This window comes from Heterostelium album, assembly GCF_000004825.1.
Source record: "Heterostelium album PN500 unplaced genomic scaffold PPL_contig1, whole genome shotgun sequence".
In the NCBI taxonomy this organism is placed as follows: domain Eukaryota; phylum Evosea; class Eumycetozoa; order Acytosteliales; family Acytosteliaceae; genus Heterostelium; species Heterostelium album.
Window position 1 is genome coordinate 362,370 of NW_008805078.1, and position 18,263 is coordinate 380,632.

Consider the following 18,263-nt stretch of genomic DNA (forward strand, 5'->3'; position numbering starts at 1 on the left):
TTTTTTTTTTTTTTTTTTTTTGTAAAATTTTAACTGATCAGATGCAATGCATTCGTCTAACTACCAATCAATCAGATTTAATAATGATGTTGTCGTCAAAGATCTCAAGCCTGAATAAAACAACAGTAACTTCGGTTACCAATGTTCTTTATAGATCACTTTCGACTTCATCAGAGTCGGCAGCCAACCTTACCAATAGTTTTAATAATAGAGACAAAAAGATTTTGATTCATGGTAGTGATGTAGCTGGTGTTTCATTAGGTAATTAGTTAACAACAATAACAACAACAATAGTAACAATAACATCTAATCGTCGTGATTTTAACTTTTAAATAATAAAATCATATCATTGATATTTATATATATATAACTATTTATATTATTAGCATTGTTTCTAAAGAAGAAAGGTATTTCAAGTGAATTGGTGGATACAGGATCAAGATTAGATAGAGGTATTTTGATAAGTGCAAATGCATCGAAAGCACTGAAACAAAACGGTGTATTCGAATCGATATATCGCAAGGGTAAAGACGTTACCTCTTCCATTGTCACCTCGAAAGACGGAGAGATCTATGGAAGTTGCAACTTTGAAAAGTACGACCCAATATTGCCTTTTGCACTGACAGAAGCGACATTTGTAGAGACTTTACTTCAAGAGTGTCTTTCCACACCACAATCCGGTGAGGGAAGCGTAAAGTTGAGAAAAGGTGATCAAAGACTTACATTATCATTACCAAAACAACAACAACAACAACAAGGTCAACAACAAAAGATATATGTAGGATACTCAGAGACAAGTAAAGCAGCTTACGACTTGGTGGTTGGCAGTGAGGGATACGGACAAACCTCTGATCTACTCTCAACGTCACCTGTTAGAAACTACCTGTTGAAAGACGCTTCCGTACCGCAGACCACACAGTACGCAGAGCAACTCTATCACTTCAAAACGGTTATCAATAAGCCAAGTTTGTTCCCAGCGATCGTACACCAACAGTTTGCAACAGAGAAGCGTTTGCTTACATTCCCACTGCCAAACGACCGTCTTGCCATTAGCGGTTCGTTCAAGCGACCGCTCAACCAAATCGGCGAGCCAGAGAATGCACGTAACAAGATATTCAACACATTCACCGATTTCGAGGATATCGGTGCACACACCGTTATCTCATTCCTAGAGTCTGCGCCGGAGAACTTGAAACTCGAGAAATCCGATCAACATCGTTTGCAATCCTATATCTCATCGACAGGTAATATCGTTGCAATTAGCGATGCCGCCGATAAGTTAGCAAGTGGTTCATTCGAAGTAAGTAAAGTTAATCCTTTAGTTATTTATATCTAACTATTAATTTACGCTTTATGTTTGTTATCATGTTTACTATAGAGTAATTTTATTGGAATTGAAGATGCATATAGATTATCAGAGATGTTGAGTCAATCACCGGAGTCAATCAGTCAGATTTTAGAATCATTCAATAGAGATCGTCAACAGAGAATGAAATTGATTCTAGCTGCAATCGATCAACAAGAAAAAGTTGTATATAAAGGTGGCTGGCAAGTAAGAACTCTTGGAAAATATTATCTCAAATTCTACTACTCTCAAAGACAACAAGCAAAGAGATTGAGAGAACTGAGAAAATAAATAAATAAATAAATAATAATAATAATAATATATATAAATTTTTTTTTTAAAGAGAAATTGTAAAGTGGTACTTTTTTTTTAATTTAAACTAATTTCTTCTCTATCAATTACATTGCAATTGTCAACAACTATTAACTAATCGTTGTTAGCATTTACTGTTAACTGTACTTCTTGAGGATATTAATCTTTTTTTCAAAATTAGTCGTTCACTAATCAATGGAATGATTTTAAAAAAGAGACATTAGCTCTTTTAATTAATATAATTCAATTAAATATAAATAAATACTGATTCTTTCTCTGGTAGATTTAATTAGATTGATCAAAAAGAAATTTCAAAAGTTTATAAACTTTTTTTAAATAATTCTGTGTATTGTGTTAAAAACAAATATGAATGTGTGTGTTTAATGCCTTCTAGAATTTATTAATATGGTATTCTACAATAATTTATTATCTTTTTATTTATATGATGATATATATTTAATAAAAGTATCTCGAGAAATAACTATCTATATAAATAATCAATAATGATTGATCAAAAAAAAAAAAAAGAGATATTATTTTTGTTGTACTTTTAGATTGTATTTTTATAGAGATAAAGATTCTGTTAATTAAAAATGGATTATGTAAAATTTAGAAATGTATCTTTTTTAATATATATTTTATTTGTAATTTTAATGTACAGTATAGAGTGTGCCAATGGCTATGGAGAGATTATTAAAGAAGAGAAAGTTATCGATCAACCCTGTAAAGATAATTGTGTTGAAATTTATTTTCTTTGCCGTTGGTCCTTCAGACCGAATTGTTTCATCGACCTATCGATATGCTATCAGACATGCGAATACTTTAAATACATCGAAATACTTCCTGATGAAAAGAGTGATGAATCTCAACTTTTTAGTAATGACCAAATTTATTCAAACATTCGACAACAAGAAGAACAAGAAAATATTAATAATAATAATAATGAAATAATTACTCTCGACCTCAAATAATAAAATAAAATTAAAACCTCAATTATTTCTTAAAAGTTTACTTTTTAACAGATCTTTTGAAGTTCACAATCTTACACAAAAAAAACAACTCTTAGTTCCGAAATAGTTGAGAAAAATTGGTGGGAATTTGATTCCAATAAATGGAATTTTTAATTTTTGTTTGCACTCAACACCTCCCTCAATAACTTTTAAATTTCACACAAAACCAAAAGTTAATATTATTTTTTATTATTATTATTATTGTATATTAAAATTATTTGTATATATATATTTATTTATTTTTAATTAATTGTTATTATTATTTTTAAAAGTATTAGTAGTAGAAAAATGGATAATAATAATAATAATAATAGAGTAATTGATAAACCAAAGATTGTTGAAGAGGTTGCAATCATGTTTCCTTTGTTCACCAAAGATCACTTTTTATATGCAACACTCGACCGTTATAATTGGGATGTAAATGCAGCTTTAGACACTTTACAGAAGCGACACGATGCACTTGAAAAGGAACAGAAACATATAGAAGCGGTTTTGGAAGCAAAGAAACAACAAAACGAGAAAAAAGACAAGGCATTCAAAGAAGTCAAGGATATCTTTGGTGAGTCGTTCACCGATGCCAAGTACTATAGTGCTCTCGCCAAGTACAAGATGGTTGTCGAAGACACTGTCAATTATTTAATGCACGAGTTGTCGATTGTCGAAGAGGTCAAGCGCAGAAAAGACGTCGAGACCAGAAAGAGAGAGGAACGCGAGAAAGAAAAGGCAAAGCAAATCGAAGTGGAAAGACTTAGAATCGAAGAGGAGAAGAACAGAGCTGAGATCAAGCGTCAAGAAGATGAGATCCAAGCACGAATTTTGCAATTGGAGAAATTGAAACTCGCCGAGCAAGAGCGTGCTAGAAAGGAAGAAGAGAGACGTTTGGCCGAAGAAGAAGCAAAGAGAGTAGCTGAAGAGCGTGCCAGAAAGGAAGCTGAGGAAAGACGTTTGGCTGAGGAGCGTGCCAGAAAGGAAGCTGAAGAAAGACGTTTGGCTGAGGAGCGTGAGAGATTGAGAATCGAGCGTATCAAGAGAGAGGAAGAAGAAGAAGAGAGACGTTTGGCTGAAGAGCGTGAGAGATTGAGAAAGATGGTCGAGGAGCAAGAGAAACGTATTCAAGAGATGCTCGCCCAGAAGAAGTTGGACGAAGAGAAGCACAAGCAATACCAAGACCGTATCAATTCGATTCTCTTGGAACTCAAGAATCAACCAACCGAGTACAAAAAGGAGATTGCCAGCTCCGAGATTTTCCAGGATCTTCTCAAAGACTTCCAATCGGTTTTAAAGTTGAGTGAAGAAGAAAAGATGTCACAAGTCAAGCCACCTCTTGTGCCAATTCCAAGCACACTCCCAGTATCTTATAAGCCAGAGTTGGTTGCGCCATTTGGATTCACTGCAACAAATGCAGCACCATCGCAAGTCAATGAGCAAGACATTCACAAACCATCTTCACCATTCCAAAACCTCACAAAACACCCGTTCTATTACAACCCATTCAGTGATCCAATTTCACAACAGCTAAATGGCGAAGAACCATTCGTTCCAACAACACCACCCTCATCACCACCACCCTCATACCCATTCACTGCCAACTTCCCAGTTGTATACCCATTGTCTGGACAAAACTCACCACCATTCGCCAGATACAATCAGCCTCAACAAGGTCAAGACTGTTCAAATACTGGAAAGCCAACTTTCGAAAACTTGGCCTCTTTTGTTGCCTCATCTCAATGTCAACCACTTGTTGTTTCACAAGTGATGCCAACTGAAGCTGATATGATTGCACAACCAAAACTATCATCTCAACCAACCATTTCCCCAGCCAGAGCCAAGAAGAACGAAGCCTTGGAGAACCTCCGTTCAATGTTCTCAGCAACCTCGCCAGAGATCGTTGGATACGTATGGGAAGCAAGCAATTACGATATTTCAGTTGCCATTCAAAATCTTCTTGACATCAACTCTCAAAAATAACTCAGAGGTTAATCAAAAAGGTGACTTAGGAGAATAATCCTTTTTTTGTTTTTTTTTTGCAACAACACAATAAACAATTTATTTTTTTTAAATTAAATTTTTGTGAAAATGATTAGATAATTGATCTTGAAAAAGTTTTAGTGGAAATGGGTGACTCAAAACCACTTTTGGCGTTTTTCTCCGTTTTATCACAAAAAAAAATTGGAAAATGGGGGTTAATATTAATTTTTATATATAGCCTCACAATTAATTTTTAATAATCATCAGTCATTTCACTTTTACTTTTACAACCATCATTTTATTAATTCAATAGTTATTCATATTATTATGAATCTTATTAAAATACCTCCACAATGTTATATCCATATTTTAGATACTAATTTAAATACAACAAGACTTCAAATTGGACCAATAACCTATTTATGCAAAGAGCATGAAAAAACCATTCAGGCTGGTCCAGTGAAGATGCACATCATTCCAAAACAACACTATTGTATTATTGAAAACCCTGTAATTTTAAAATCAAATCAAACAGATCCAGAGTTGGACAAACATGGACAAGCAAAGTTAAAATTTGGCCAAAGAGAAATCAGATTGGAACAAGTTGACCCATTCCCTTTGTATCCAGGAGAGAAGATGGTCGGTGACAAAGTCCTCCCTATGAAGGTTGTGATGGACAACGAGGCAATCAAGCTAAGAGCTCTCTGTGACTGTGTATCCAATGGAAAACCACACAAAGCCGGTGACGAGTGGCTATTCAAGGGACCGGGAACCTACCAGCCAAATGTCGATGAGGAAATAATAGAAACCGTCAAAGCAATCATTTTAAAGGCGCATCAGGCATTAAAGCTGCGCGCCAAAATCGATTTTACTGACAGAGACAATAAGAAGCGTAAAAGTGGTGAAGAATGGCTTGTGACTGCTGAGGGTGCATTCATTGTCGATCCATATGAAGAAGTGGTTGAGAGAATGGAGGCAACCGTTCTCGACGAAAAGACTGCTGTTCAAGTTCAAGCAATGAAGACATTCGACGACAATGGAGTCGAACGTAAGAAAGGAGAGCGTTGGTTACTAACCAACGAACAAACACCACTATATATCCCACCACCAGAAGTCAAGATTGAATCGGTGGTGAACATTACCGTTTTAGCATCGAACGAATTCGTTGTGATTAGTGACTTCCAGGATGAGGATGGTGTCAATCAAATGGGAAAGAAAAAGCAAATCGTTGGACCATGCAACTTTTTCTTAAAGCCAGGTGAAAAAATCGTGACATTGGAAGCAGCCAAGGTTTTAATGCCAGAGGATGCTATCTATGTTACCGCTTTAGAGGAATTCGAGGATACATTCATGGAAGGTAATCTAATGAAGACAGTCACAAGAAAGGCAGGAACTCGTTGGTACGTCTATGGACCCCAGAGTTACATCAGACCCTTCTCAGTTAAGGAAATCAGACAAGATAAAGCAATCATCAGTTTGGATGAGTGGAATATTCATATCTTTTCACCAATATACTTCTTCCTAGCTTTCTTCTTGGGTTGTTATATATTTTTCAAACTATTGGTCTATATGTTTTTCGGATAGAAAAAACAATAGAAATCATTAATTAAATCAATCTGTTTGGACTCAAAGAATAAATTTTTAATAAACTCGTTATATATATATATATATATATTATTTTTTTTTTAACCACATTGTATTTTTACTTTTCTTTTTTTTATTTCTTTTAAAGTTGCAACATCGTTGTAGTGTTATTTGATTGTGTGAATGAGTGGTCTGTTTGTATCGATGTCGAGCTATAACACTGATTGGTTTTTGCTTTTTTCTTTTTTTTTTTTTTTGGTTTCTTTTGAATTTACTTGTTATTTTTTTTGTTTGTTTTTAGTTTATGTATCTGTAAAAAGTTATTATTATTATATGCTGTTGATGTTGAGGTTGTGGTTATTACCATCCATATAAATTTGAGGATTGATTAGAGCTGGAATCATCATCTTGTGAATTAGTTGAGGTAGAATCGTTCGATTCAGAGTCGGAACCAGATTCTGCAGAAGAACAATAGAAATCGGATGAGCTTTGGATATCTGATCCAGAGTCGTTGGAGTGAATCGAATCTTCAGAGTACTCTTCTGAGGATGAGGATGTGATATTTACAAATTCAGTGTGGTTATTACTGTTGGAGTTGTTGGTTGGTGATGAGTATATAGTAATTGGTGAGTTGGCTTGACCAATTGGTGGTTGTTGATGAAGGTTGTTGTCAGCGGCACTGAGTATTGGAGATTGCGATGTGACCTGTGGAAGTTTGCCCATTTCCTCCAATTGCTTCGCTACTTTAATGACATTGTTACGGTCCTTGGCCTGTTGTTCGACGAGACGCTCCTCGATAAGACGCGACAGAATAGTGGGGAACTTCAAGGCAGAGTATTTATCCTTTAGGAGTTCGTCGGATGTCATTTTGAGCATGGCATTGAAGAATACACCACGGATAAACGAGATGTTGAAACTGTTCTTACCGACATCGTTGTTGGCATCGTGAGGATCTCTGATTGTCAAATAGATACCGTATTGCTCGCCTTTCTTAAAGTAGAAGCCACCATTGTTCAAACAGATACCGTGACGGGTATACTGAAAGAGTTGACCATAGAGCTTGAAAAAGTCGAGGATCATCTTTCCATAGTCGGTATCGTTGCCTGCGTGACGATGGTTTTCACTGTCGTGTTGGTAGTTTGATCTCTTGTGGTGCACTCTTTGGTCCATCGAAGCATATCTTAACTGTATATAACTGACAACCATCAAAGCCAAAGCATACGAACCAATACCGCCACTGTATGTCTCATTCATATTATTTTGGAACATAAAATACTTTAGAATCAACAGCAATATCTTCATTGATTTATATTTCTAGAGAAAATATAAAATAGAATTAAAAGATGTTAATAAATATTCAGCTGAATGATACAACATCCAGAATAGGTGGTGTGATGTTCAAATTATAATAAATTATTTACCCTTAAAAACTGTTTAACGATCTCTGTATTTTCGATACCATTTGGAGTATCAAAACAAATGTCGACATTATACCAAGTACTCTTGTGCGCCATTTTGATGATTGGTACTTTGGCAGCAGCTATTAAACGGATGTTGGTAAACTCTCTTTGATGATGCTTACTAAGTGTATTATATAAATCATTAATTGGGTTGGAGTAGGTTCTTCCATTGCCTGATGCAACCTCGGTAATACCAGAGATTTGAATATCAATATCACTCGAAGGTATACATAAATCTGTAGAAAACGAACCAAAAACAATAACCTATAGAAATATATATGATAAACAATTAACAATTAATATGAATTGATTGAAGTTGTTGAAAGTTATTACTAGTTACCTTTGCTTTTGGCCAATTCTGTTTTACGATAGCTTCGATGTCATTGACAATTTTTTGTCTCATACGGTTTTCATATTGAGTTGGAACCAGCCATTGGTAAAAGAGTTCGATCTCCTTCTCCAGGTCGAGATTTGGAAGGTCGTCGCTTGTGCAATAGCCCTGTAGCCACAACGGTGGTGTCAGAGTGGACAGTTGTTTATAAAGGTCGTTGGTTTTGTAGTATTTGTTATGTTTGTTGAGAATCATATTTGATAGTCTATGATTGTTGACATTGTTATTAAATGATGGTAGATGATGTTGGTTTTCATGATGATTATTATTATAACTATTTGATTTGTGATGGCTATGATTTAAATGGTTGAGTTGGTTTTGTTCGGATTCTTGTTTTTGTTGATTGTTGTTAGATGGTAATGGTTGTTGATTTTGTACATTATTACTATATAAAGGTATAAATTCATTATCTTGATTTGCGAATGACAAAGGATCGTTGTTACTATTTGTTTTGGAGGAGGTGGTGGTGGTGTTGGTGGTGTTGTTGCTAGTATTTGGTGATGCTGTTGTTGTTGTTGTTGTTTGGTGTATCAGATTGACTGATTGTGGTTCATAAATACTATTTGTAGATGATTGTGTTGTTTGTTTGTTTGTGCTTGGTGGTTGTTGAACATCATCGACAATGATGATGGATTTCATATCGGACGATGTTTGTTGTTGTTGTTGTTGATTCTCAACGATTTGTTGGTCAGAAAATCCTTTTTGCTTCTTCTTCATCGGCAAAGAGGTTGGTGAAGTTTTACCGTTGGCTGGGTCCTCAACAGTGTTGCTGCTGCTGCTGCTGTTGGGTGCACCACCAGTGGTAGTATTGGTATCTATTGAATTTAGACTTGAATTCAAATGAAGATCTTCTAGCTTCTTCTCGGTTGGTTTCTGCTGGTCGATATTGTTATTACCGACGGAAGCTACAGCAATCGATTCATTATTAATATTAATATTATTATTATTATTATTGTTGTTGTTACGGGTACTAGATGATTGTGTTGTTGTTGTAGTTTGTGAAGCGGTCGATGGTGATTGTGATGAAGTTTGTTGTTGGTTATTGTTATTATTATTTATTTTTTTTTTTTCTTCGTATAGCTGGTTTTGGTTGTTTTTTAGTTGACTTGTATTTCCTTGTTGAGGTGGTTGGTGATGGTGTTTCAGTCATGTGAGATTTTGATATACTGTTTGACTTTGATTTGTTGTTATTGTTGTCGTTACTGCTGCTATTGTGTGAATGGTGCTCTGGAGAACTGTTTCCACTGCTGCTACCACCACTACTACTGCTGCTGCTGCTGCCACTATTAGTATTACTACTACTAGTGTTGTTGTTGTTGTTGTTGTTGTTGTTGTTGTTGTTGTTGTTGTTGTTGTTGTTGTTGATTAGATCACCACCAAATAGAGGCTTGTCGGTTGTCTCATAAATCACGGAATGGCTTGGAGGTGATGACGATGGAGAACTTCCAGATGACCTTGGTGATTTCTTTCTCTTGAGCATCCTATTGGGTCTGTTGTTATTGTTATTATTGTTATTATTGTTAGTATTTGAATTACTATGATGCTGCTGTTGCTGCTGTTGTTGTTGTTGTTGTTTTTGTTGAATATTTTTCGATTGTATCTGATTGTAGTGGTCGGCAATCATTGCCATATAGGAATTTTCAACAAGCATAAAGTGAACGAAATGAAACAACAAATAGTTGGCAAGGAAATAAAATGAAATGACTAAGAGTATCAATTTTGATGTTTTGTTTGTGGAAATGTAAATCGACCCTCCGTCTAACAGAGAAATCGATACATCTCCCAACTGTAAAACAAACTCTAACAATATTATTATTAAAATGATTGGTATGTTTGATGGTGATGATAAGTAGTTAAGTTGATAAACTAAATTTATATCTATTTAATAAATGAAATAGGAAGTGATTGACTGATTGACTGACTAATAGCTATTATTATTTAATTTATTTTTTTGATTATTAATTAATTTTTTGTTGGTTGTTGTTGTTTGGATGAATGATTGCAGAAGCAATAGAACGATGAAAATGAAAAATAATAAAAATCAAATGTTACAAGCACACAGCACACAATTAGAATTATCAAGAGAAAAAAAAATGACGACAAAAGGAGCCTGCTTGTGATTCTTAGAAAAATGGGCAACCAAACCAGATTGATGATTGTGATTTGATATTGATATTAACTTTGCAACCCGAAAAACAAAATTGTTTATAAATGATGATGATAAATCATTAAAGAAACCAAACAAATTTGATATTTTGATTGAATTTGTTATAGTTGATATTACTATTGTTATGATTATTATTGTTTTATTAATGGAGATAAAGCAATATTTAATTGAATTATTATTATTAATAAATATAATATATAAATAATAATATTTATTTTAAAAATATATAATTTTTTTTAAAATAAAAAATATAAAAAATATTTGTTATTGTTTGTATAGTTTGGTTGTTTTTGTGTAGGGTGTCTTGTTATTTGACTGTCAACAAGTTGGTTTGTTTTATTTGTTGGTGCAACAACTACTGAAGATAGCAATTTGATATCATAAATTATCAAATTTTAATGAATAATGATTGTTTGGTTGGTTGATTTTTTGTTTGATTTTGTTAATAGATTATTTTATATTTGTCTTTTTGTTGAATATTATTATTGTTATTGTTATAATTATTATTTATTTAGATAATAAAGTAAAAAAAGAGAGGTTATATAATTATATCTAATTCCCAAAAAATTAAAAATAAATGCAACAAATAGTAGTACTACTAGGAAATGTGCAATAAATAAATAACTAACTAATTTTTAGTTAAAATGCTTGATATTAACAGAGAGACTGACAGACAGACAATTAAAATGATTGCTTTTGGTAGTGGTGTTTCAGTAAAGCAAAGGGGTACACTGTGTTCACAAGAGGTAACAAGATTTTAATAAGCAGCGCTGCTTATAAATAAATAAATTGAATAAATTCATAAATTAAAATATTAATTTAATTAATTTGTTTCTTTTTTTTTTTTTTTCTTTCTTTCTTTCCTTCTTTTTCAGTTTCACTATTGTGTATAATTATAATTTTGATGGCAAATCACCAAGCATTTGTTGGAGCCACAAAGTGTGCACACCCCACCTCTATAATGAAGCATACTAATTATAATTATATAATAAGAGTGGGTGGTTTGATTGGTTGTTTGTTTGGTTGTTGGTTGGTTTAGTTTAGGATATTCAATTTGAAGTAATAACAACCAATTTGACTATGATAATGCTGTAGCTATGTGGTTTCAGATTAGATTCTGATTGATATTATGATTAAAGAGTAAACCAATCTTGTTTTTGGTTGCTTTGATTTTGCATTTCAATGTTATTGTTGTTGTTGTAGTTGTTGTAGAGATAATTATTGAAATCTGCTTTTTTTGTTTGAATATGTTTGTATTTTTCATCTTTTTCTTGTTCCTCTTGCTCTTTGCTCCACTGTCTTCACTAAGTTAGATTCTCATCTTTTGTTTGAAACTCACAACACATATATATAGAAACCACCACCAACACATACACTTTTATTTATATATACAAATACTACTTTTCATTTATATATTTGATTTGGTATTGCATTCAAAAAAGGGGTTGGTTGCGTTGAGTGATGAGTGATGATTGGATGTTGTGTTAATTATATCTAAAAGAGTTAAAGTGAATTTATAAATGATGATAAAAGTAGTAAAAGATAAGATTAATGGTATTGGTAGGCACTTTATCACCACCACCACCACCACCTGACTGTGAACACAATATAAGTGTTGTTGTTGTTGAGTTTGAAGTGAAGTGAAGTGAAGTGTAGTATAGTATACTGGGTGTCTAATAAAGTCATAGACTATATCTATACTATGTGCCAACCACTTCCATTACAATTAAACTAATTGAATTTAAATGTTTTAAAAGAGTGAGTGAGAACTCACATATATGTGTGGTTTTGAAATGAAAAATCAGTTCTAACACCATCAACTATAACAATCACCCAAAAGAGTGTTGTGATTTCATTTTTGCAACCCACTGGTTACTGTATATGTGTGTGTGTGTGAGTGTGTGTGTAAATGAATATGGTTGTCAACAGGATATATATATATATATTGATTACTATAACATAAATAGTGTATGGTTGTTTTTTTTTACTATAGTCTATGAAATTACAATTTCCAACTACATATATATCTACAAAATCGCTAGAATTGTTGCATATTTGGAATCTGAATAAATATAGTGGTGTTCAAATAAAATAGTTGAATGTTTCACTTGTTTAAATTTCTTGATTTGATTTGTTGTCAATGACAATAACCGTAATGTAACATAATACTATTACAAAACTAAAATTATAAATTTTTACCTTTCTACAAATCATAAATATATCTTTCTTTTTCTTACTATTATTATTAATATTTGTGTGGTCAGTCAATCACAATATGTTATTATTATATTGTTTTCCATCGATAAGATTAAAAAAAAAAAAAACAAAACAAAACAATTTTTTTAATTTTCGATTGAAACAAAATGCTGCGGTAAAGACAATGACAATATTAGCTATGATAATGACAATTAATTGAGGTGAATCGATCAACCGATTAACCAAAGATAAATTAAAGTTTGATTGATTTCACTCGATATATAACCGTTCTACTTATTATTATTTAGTCTATTCAGTATAAAATTATTAACTTGTGATTTTTGATTCATTGCTTGATCAATGATGATTGTGGTGTGGAGAGTGAGTGAGTGAGTGAGTGATCAGATTACTTTTTTTATAAATTTGATTACTGTTTAGTTAAACAACAAAAACAACAATAACAGCTATCGTATTTTTAAAAAATAAAAGACGATTCCTTACTGCTATCGTAACGTTTATTCGTTATTACTTTACTTTTAATTTAATTTATAAATTATTTAGAATGATGCTACTCTCTCAAAATAAAATATAAAATAAATTGTTTTTTGATTTATCTATTCTATGCCTATATATATATATATCTATCTAACTATCTAATTATTATATAATACTCTGATATTCGTTTTTTTATTTTATTTTTATTTATTCTTTTTTTTTATTTCTATATATATATATATATTCTAAAATATGATATGTTTCAATGTAATATTTACTAATTTACAACAAATATTTAATTATTTCTCTCTTTTTAAAAAAACATATATGTGGGGTGATGGTGTTGGGATCTGAAACCCAAACTTCACTTTCATATTTTGTCCAAACCAAAAACAATTAGTTTTAAAAGAAATTTAAAAAAAATTCGAATTTTTTTTTTTTTTTCGTTTACCTCCTAAGATTGAATCAAAAAAAAAAAAAAAAAACAAAACTTTTCGAAAAAAATGAGAACTTACTTAATATAGTTTATTGTAAATTAAAAGTTAAGAAGTCGTTTAATTTTAAATAGATAAAACACTATTTTTGATGTAAATAAAACCTTTAAACAAAAAAATAATAATAATAAATACTTAACACTTTGTTTAAAGCTTCATCTATCATTGATGTGTTTTATTTCAACGAACGAAAAAATCAAAATAAAAAATAAAATAAAAAAATAATATAAATAGTAAGTAAGGTAAAAAGTGAGAAAAATAAAGATTGTTGGTGATTTAAAAGGTTATTCAACCTTACAAATTTAAAATAACATATTTATTTATAAATAAGTGAGAATCGTTTTATTTTTTTTATTTTATTTTTTAAATTATTTTTAATTATTATTTTTTTCGTTTTCCAGACTCTATTCTCTTCTTTATTTGCGACATTGTTGAAGTTGTGGTTTTGTTGTTATTCTTGTTTGCTGATGATTGTTGTTTTACTAGTAAATTATTTGACTGCTTTCTTTTGTTTTGATTCAAATCTTTTAGTTTCTTCTGAATCATATTCATATTTGTTGTTTTGACTGACGATGATTTAATGTTGTTGTTGTTGTTGTTGTTAGTCTTTGAAAAATCATTTGAAATATCTATTTCTTCTTCATCATTATCATCATCATCCTCATCATCATCCTCATCATCATCATCATCATCATCTTCATCTTCCTCATCATCATCGTCTTCATGATCATGATCATGATCTTCAATTTCAACTTCCTCTTGTTCATCCAACATGATTGGATCCTCCCATGTCTTCCAAACTTCGACACCCATATTCATTTCTTTGTCGGTGAGAAGGCATTCATTTAGTTCCTTCTCGATCGATGCTCTGTCCATGAGTGCCGTTCCAATGAAGACGACCTCTTGTCTACGATCACCATGTGGTTCCACCCATGACTTCATGATCGACTCGACCATGTCTTTTTCTGGGTACTCGTGCTTCTCCAAGTCGGCCAACCAGTAGCCTGCTTGTGTTAGAGTCAGACCGGTACCGGCGATACACCAGAGTCCAATGAGTTGAGGAGTGGTGGCAACCCACATAAATCCTTTCGATCGTAATACACCATTGAATATCTTTCCACCATTCATAATAACATTCTCCAAACGCATCGGGTGGAATGGTCTTCTGGCACGAAAGACAAAGTTACTGATACCATATTCAAGAGTCTCTGGTGTGTGGGTGCCTCTCATTTCTTGTAGCCAACCTGGATGCTCCGATGCTCTCTTAAAGTCAAACAAACCAGTGTTGAGAATCTCTTTCAATGGCACTTTAGAATACTCTGACCGCATAACTTTGGCATCAGGATTGATGTGTTTGATCAATCCTTCGATTAAATCAACATCTTTTGGCTCTACCAAATCCATTTTATTTAAAATAATAATATTGGCAAACTCTACCTATTTATTTTTGTAGTTAGTATTGATTTGTTTTTGATTTTTAAAGATAGTTAATGTACTTACTTGGTCAATTAATAGATCAACAATAGTTCTTTCATCTTCTTCAGATGCCGCCATCTTCTTATCTTGTAGAGTTTCACTACTATTGTATTCAGAAAGCCAGGTAGAGCAATCAACTACAGTAACCATGGTGTCAAGCTTGGTCAACTCGTGAATGGTCTCTTGGTTTTTATCATCATCAAACGTAAATGTCTCGGCAACTGGCAATGGTTCGGAAATTCCAGATGATTCTATGAGCAAATAATCAAATTTACCAGTTTTGGCCAACTTTAGGATTTCAATGAGAAGATCCTCTCTAAGAGTACAACATATACAACCATTTTGCATCTCTACCATCTTTTCAACAGTCTTTTCTTTTGGAGTGGTTCTGGATATAGAGAAATCAGAATTTACCAATCTTGCATCAATATTCACTATTTTAAAAGAAATAGAAAAAAAATTAGTTTATTAGAAATAATTTTTATAATTTATTTAATTTTACTTACCATCACTCATATCATTAACAATCACAGCTACCTTCAAGCCTTCTTGATTATTTAAAATATGATTTAAAAGAGTTGTCTTTCCACTACCAAGAAATCCAGATAAAACAGTAACTGGTAATTTCTTTTGGTTTCTCTTTCTAAGAGAATGGACTCTTTGAAGATATTTATTTGTATTATTTTTAATTTTTTTTGTAGATGGTGACATTTCTATTTAAAAGGATAGTAATAGTTATATTAGAACTATATTCTATTTCCAGTTTTGTATTTATAGTTACCTGATGATCTTGGAAATTTTGTGAAAAACCGAGTGAAGCAAAGTGAAGTAGTCAGGCGTGATTTTTTTACAGAGTGAACAAAATTCACTTTGCTGTCAAAAAATGAAGTGACCGACGAAGTATTAGATTTTTTTTAATAATCATATAGCAATTGTAAACATTTGAATTATATTTAACCTTCTTTTATTATTTTTTTTTTTAAAAACTATTTACAATGATTTATTGTTTTTGGGGGAGTTGAGGAGGAAGTTATTTAAATATATACAAACTTTATTTGGTGCCAATGGCGACAGCGCATCTTACGTGTAAATTCATTTTACCATTTGGGAACATTGATTGAAGTTCGTCTCTAATTGCAAAGTGGAATAGATCTTTCTTCTCTACTGGTAAGTATGATTGGAACATTTTGATGAGTGGATGTTCCTTGAAGAACTCCATCATATTATCTATTGGCAATGGCATTACTTTAATGAAGGTATGTACTTTGAATGAATGGAAACCGGCTTTCTCAAAGGATTCTCTTAAAAATTCACCATCACCCAATGTAATTCTCTTGATAGCTTCATCTGGCATCTCATCTTCAGAGATACGACGATATGATCTCTGCATCCAAGTAAAGAATTCACAGTCATATGGCCAAGATGTAATAGTTGCTTTTCCACCCTTTTTGACAACTCTATGTAACTCCTTAAGACCCTTGTCACGATCGCTGAATAGGATCAAACCGAATGCCGAGTATACATAGTCAAATTGGTTGTCCTCCAGTTGTAGATCCTCACCATTCATACAAGCAGAACTGATATTGTTAAAACCTTGGGATTCAATCTTTAGTTGCTCCAACATTCCTGGAGAGATATCGATGCCCATAATCGAGCCACCAGCTGGTGCAATTCTTTGGGCAGCAGGAATTGTGAGGGCACCATATCCGCAGGCAACATCCAAAAGTTTGAGTGGTTGCTGAACGTCCTTACCAATTGTGAGATCCAGAGCATCCAAACAATATTGAGTGGTGAAAGCAACTGGTTTCAAAATTTGTCTATATGCAGTGGATGCAACTCCCCATAATTTGGCACGTTCTTTTTGATCGTGTTGATCTTTATACTCGCATGTTGTTGAATTTTTATTAATTACAATTACGTTGGAAATCATTCTTGGATTATTTTATTAATTTAATACACAAAAAAAATATAGCAAATAAAAGATTGTTGTAGAAATTATTTATTATTATTTTATTATTAAATAAATAGAAAAAAGATAATTACTATTAAGTTTGATTATTAATTTATTTCCAATGATATTTAATTAAATGATTATTTGTTTTGTTTTTTTTTAGTATCCAATAACTAAAAAGTTTTGGGATTGTTATAATTGTTATTTACAATTTTTATTTGATAGAATTGAATAACTATTTATAGGTTGTCGAAACCAGAGCGGTGATGTCCAACATCATTGAATTACCGTTTGTTTGACTTGCTTTTTTTTGGGTTGTTTTAATATTGTTATTTTTTTCAAAAGTTTAAACTATGAGGATTGTAGTTGGAGGTTGGTAATTCCAAGGAAACTGTTGGTGATTTTCTGGATCGAATAGATAGATATTTTAAACAAAAAATACCACTTTTAATAATGTAGACTTCAGTTGGTGATTAATTAAAAAGAAAAAAAATTCATATATCCTGATGGTAAGCTATGTATTTACAGATCATTAGAATTTTTAGTTTCAATTGTTTTACCATTTTTTTGTTTAGTGTGTGTGCTTGTGTGTTATGAATTAATTGATTGTATGTATGTGTGGAATGTTACTTGTGGTCTGGGTTGAATTAATTGATACACAGTATTTATTTTTTTTGTGATTGTTTTGTTTGTGGTGTTTGTGAGTGTGTTAGTGGATTGATTTTAGATTCTGTGTAATAGCAATAATGTTCTACAATCACCATAACAAGTAAAATACAACTGTATTTAAAAGATCAAGATTCTTTGTAGTAGTAGAGCAATATATACTAATGCTAAGGTGTATGTAATTTGTTAAAAGTTATTTATCAATAGTTTCTGTTTTCTTAATGATCTATTAATAATTAGATTGTGTGTTTGTGTGTGTTGAAAGTAGTTATTTGTGTATGATCAAAAATTTGCTTCATTCATTTGATGATTTAATGATGATGATGATGGTGATGATCTAGATGAATGTTATTATTATTATTATGTTTTATAAATGTTATTAAAGTGGTTGGTGTGGTTACAATTGATGACCGTTATGACAATCTGTTAAATAATCTATCATCCAATCAAAAGTGTGTGATCGAGTAGAGGAGTTCTGAAATACCAATACAGTGTATAACAATGATATCCTACTAGAGTAATCTAATCAATGTTTAATAGACCTTAGTTGTACCAATGTGTTTAAATACCAATACAATTCTCTAAATCTCTTAGGTTAACCATACACCACCACAGTACTGTTTTTACTATTATGTTAAAAGTCTATTCATATGATACGAACCGACACTACCAAACATTGTTACAAAAACGCATTAAGTATGTTATACTTTCATTGGCCAAACAATTCATCAACTCTGCTAGTATACTA

At 32.1% G+C, this 18,263-nt stretch overlaps 7 protein-coding genes across 7 annotated transcripts; 4 read left to right on the forward strand and 3 right to left on the reverse strand.

Annotated features, from left to right (window-relative positions):
- Window positions 1–83: 83 nt before the first annotated feature.
- On the forward strand, window positions 84–1,636 carry PPL_00985 (uncharacterized protein; the record flags this gene model as incomplete). The annotated part of the gene is made up of 3 exons (XM_020572003.1): window positions 84–261; window positions 387–1,300; window positions 1,379–1,636. 3 exons carry the CDS (start codon window positions 84–86, stop codon window positions 1,634–1,636), a joined length of 1,350 nt encoding a protein of 449 aa, XP_020437861.1.
- A 614-nt stretch (window positions 1,637–2,250) lies between these two features.
- PPL_00986 (uncharacterized protein) lies at window positions 2,251–2,628 on the forward strand (the record flags this gene model as incomplete). Its single annotated transcript, XM_020572004.1, has 1 exon — window positions 2,251–2,628. The coding sequence occupies one exon, from the start codon at window positions 2,251–2,253 to the stop codon at window positions 2,626–2,628; it is 378 nt and encodes a 125-aa protein (XP_020437862.1).
- A 327-nt stretch (window positions 2,629–2,955) lies between these two features.
- On the forward strand, window positions 2,956–4,635 carry PPL_00987 (trichohyalin-like protein; the record flags this gene model as incomplete). The annotated part of the gene is made up of 1 exon (XM_020572005.1): window positions 2,956–4,635. One exon carries the CDS (start codon window positions 2,956–2,958, stop codon window positions 4,633–4,635), a length of 1,680 nt encoding a protein of 559 aa, XP_020437863.1.
- Window positions 4,636–4,962: 327 nt separating this feature from the next.
- Window positions 4,963–6,437, forward strand: PPL_00988 (uncharacterized protein; the record flags this gene model as incomplete). Its single annotated transcript, XM_020572006.1, has 2 exons — window positions 4,963–6,206; window positions 6,368–6,437. The coding sequence occupies 2 exons, from the start codon at window positions 4,963–4,965 to the stop codon at window positions 6,435–6,437; spliced, it is 1,314 nt and encodes a 437-aa protein (XP_020437864.1).
- Window positions 6,438–6,579: 142 nt separating this feature from the next.
- Window positions 6,580–9,700, reverse strand: PPL_00989 (PAP/25A-associated domain-containing protein; the record flags this gene model as incomplete). The annotated part of the gene is made up of 4 exons (XM_020572007.1): window positions 6,580–7,533; window positions 7,641–7,943; window positions 8,020–9,185; window positions 9,367–9,700. The coding sequence occupies 4 exons, from the start codon at window positions 9,698–9,700 to the stop codon at window positions 6,580–6,582; spliced, it is 2,757 nt and encodes a 918-aa protein (XP_020437865.1).
- A 1,670-nt stretch (window positions 9,701–11,370) lies between these two features.
- On the reverse strand, window positions 11,371–15,609 carry PPL_00990 (COBW domain-containing protein; the record flags this gene model as incomplete). The annotated part of the gene is made up of 7 exons (XM_020572008.1): window positions 11,371–11,536; window positions 12,269–12,405; window positions 12,437–12,473; window positions 13,215–13,237; window positions 13,906–14,859; window positions 14,923–15,332; window positions 15,405–15,609. The coding sequence occupies 7 exons, from the start codon at window positions 15,607–15,609 to the stop codon at window positions 11,371–11,373; spliced, it is 1,932 nt and encodes a 643-aa protein (XP_020437866.1).
- Window positions 15,610–15,949: 340 nt separating this feature from the next.
- Window positions 15,950–16,828, reverse strand: PPL_00991 (class I SAM-dependent methyltransferase; the record flags this gene model as incomplete). The annotated part of the gene is made up of 1 exon (XM_020572009.1): window positions 15,950–16,828. One exon carries the CDS (start codon window positions 16,826–16,828, stop codon window positions 15,950–15,952), a length of 879 nt encoding a protein of 292 aa, XP_020437867.1.
- Window positions 16,829–18,263: the final 1,435 nt, after the last annotated feature.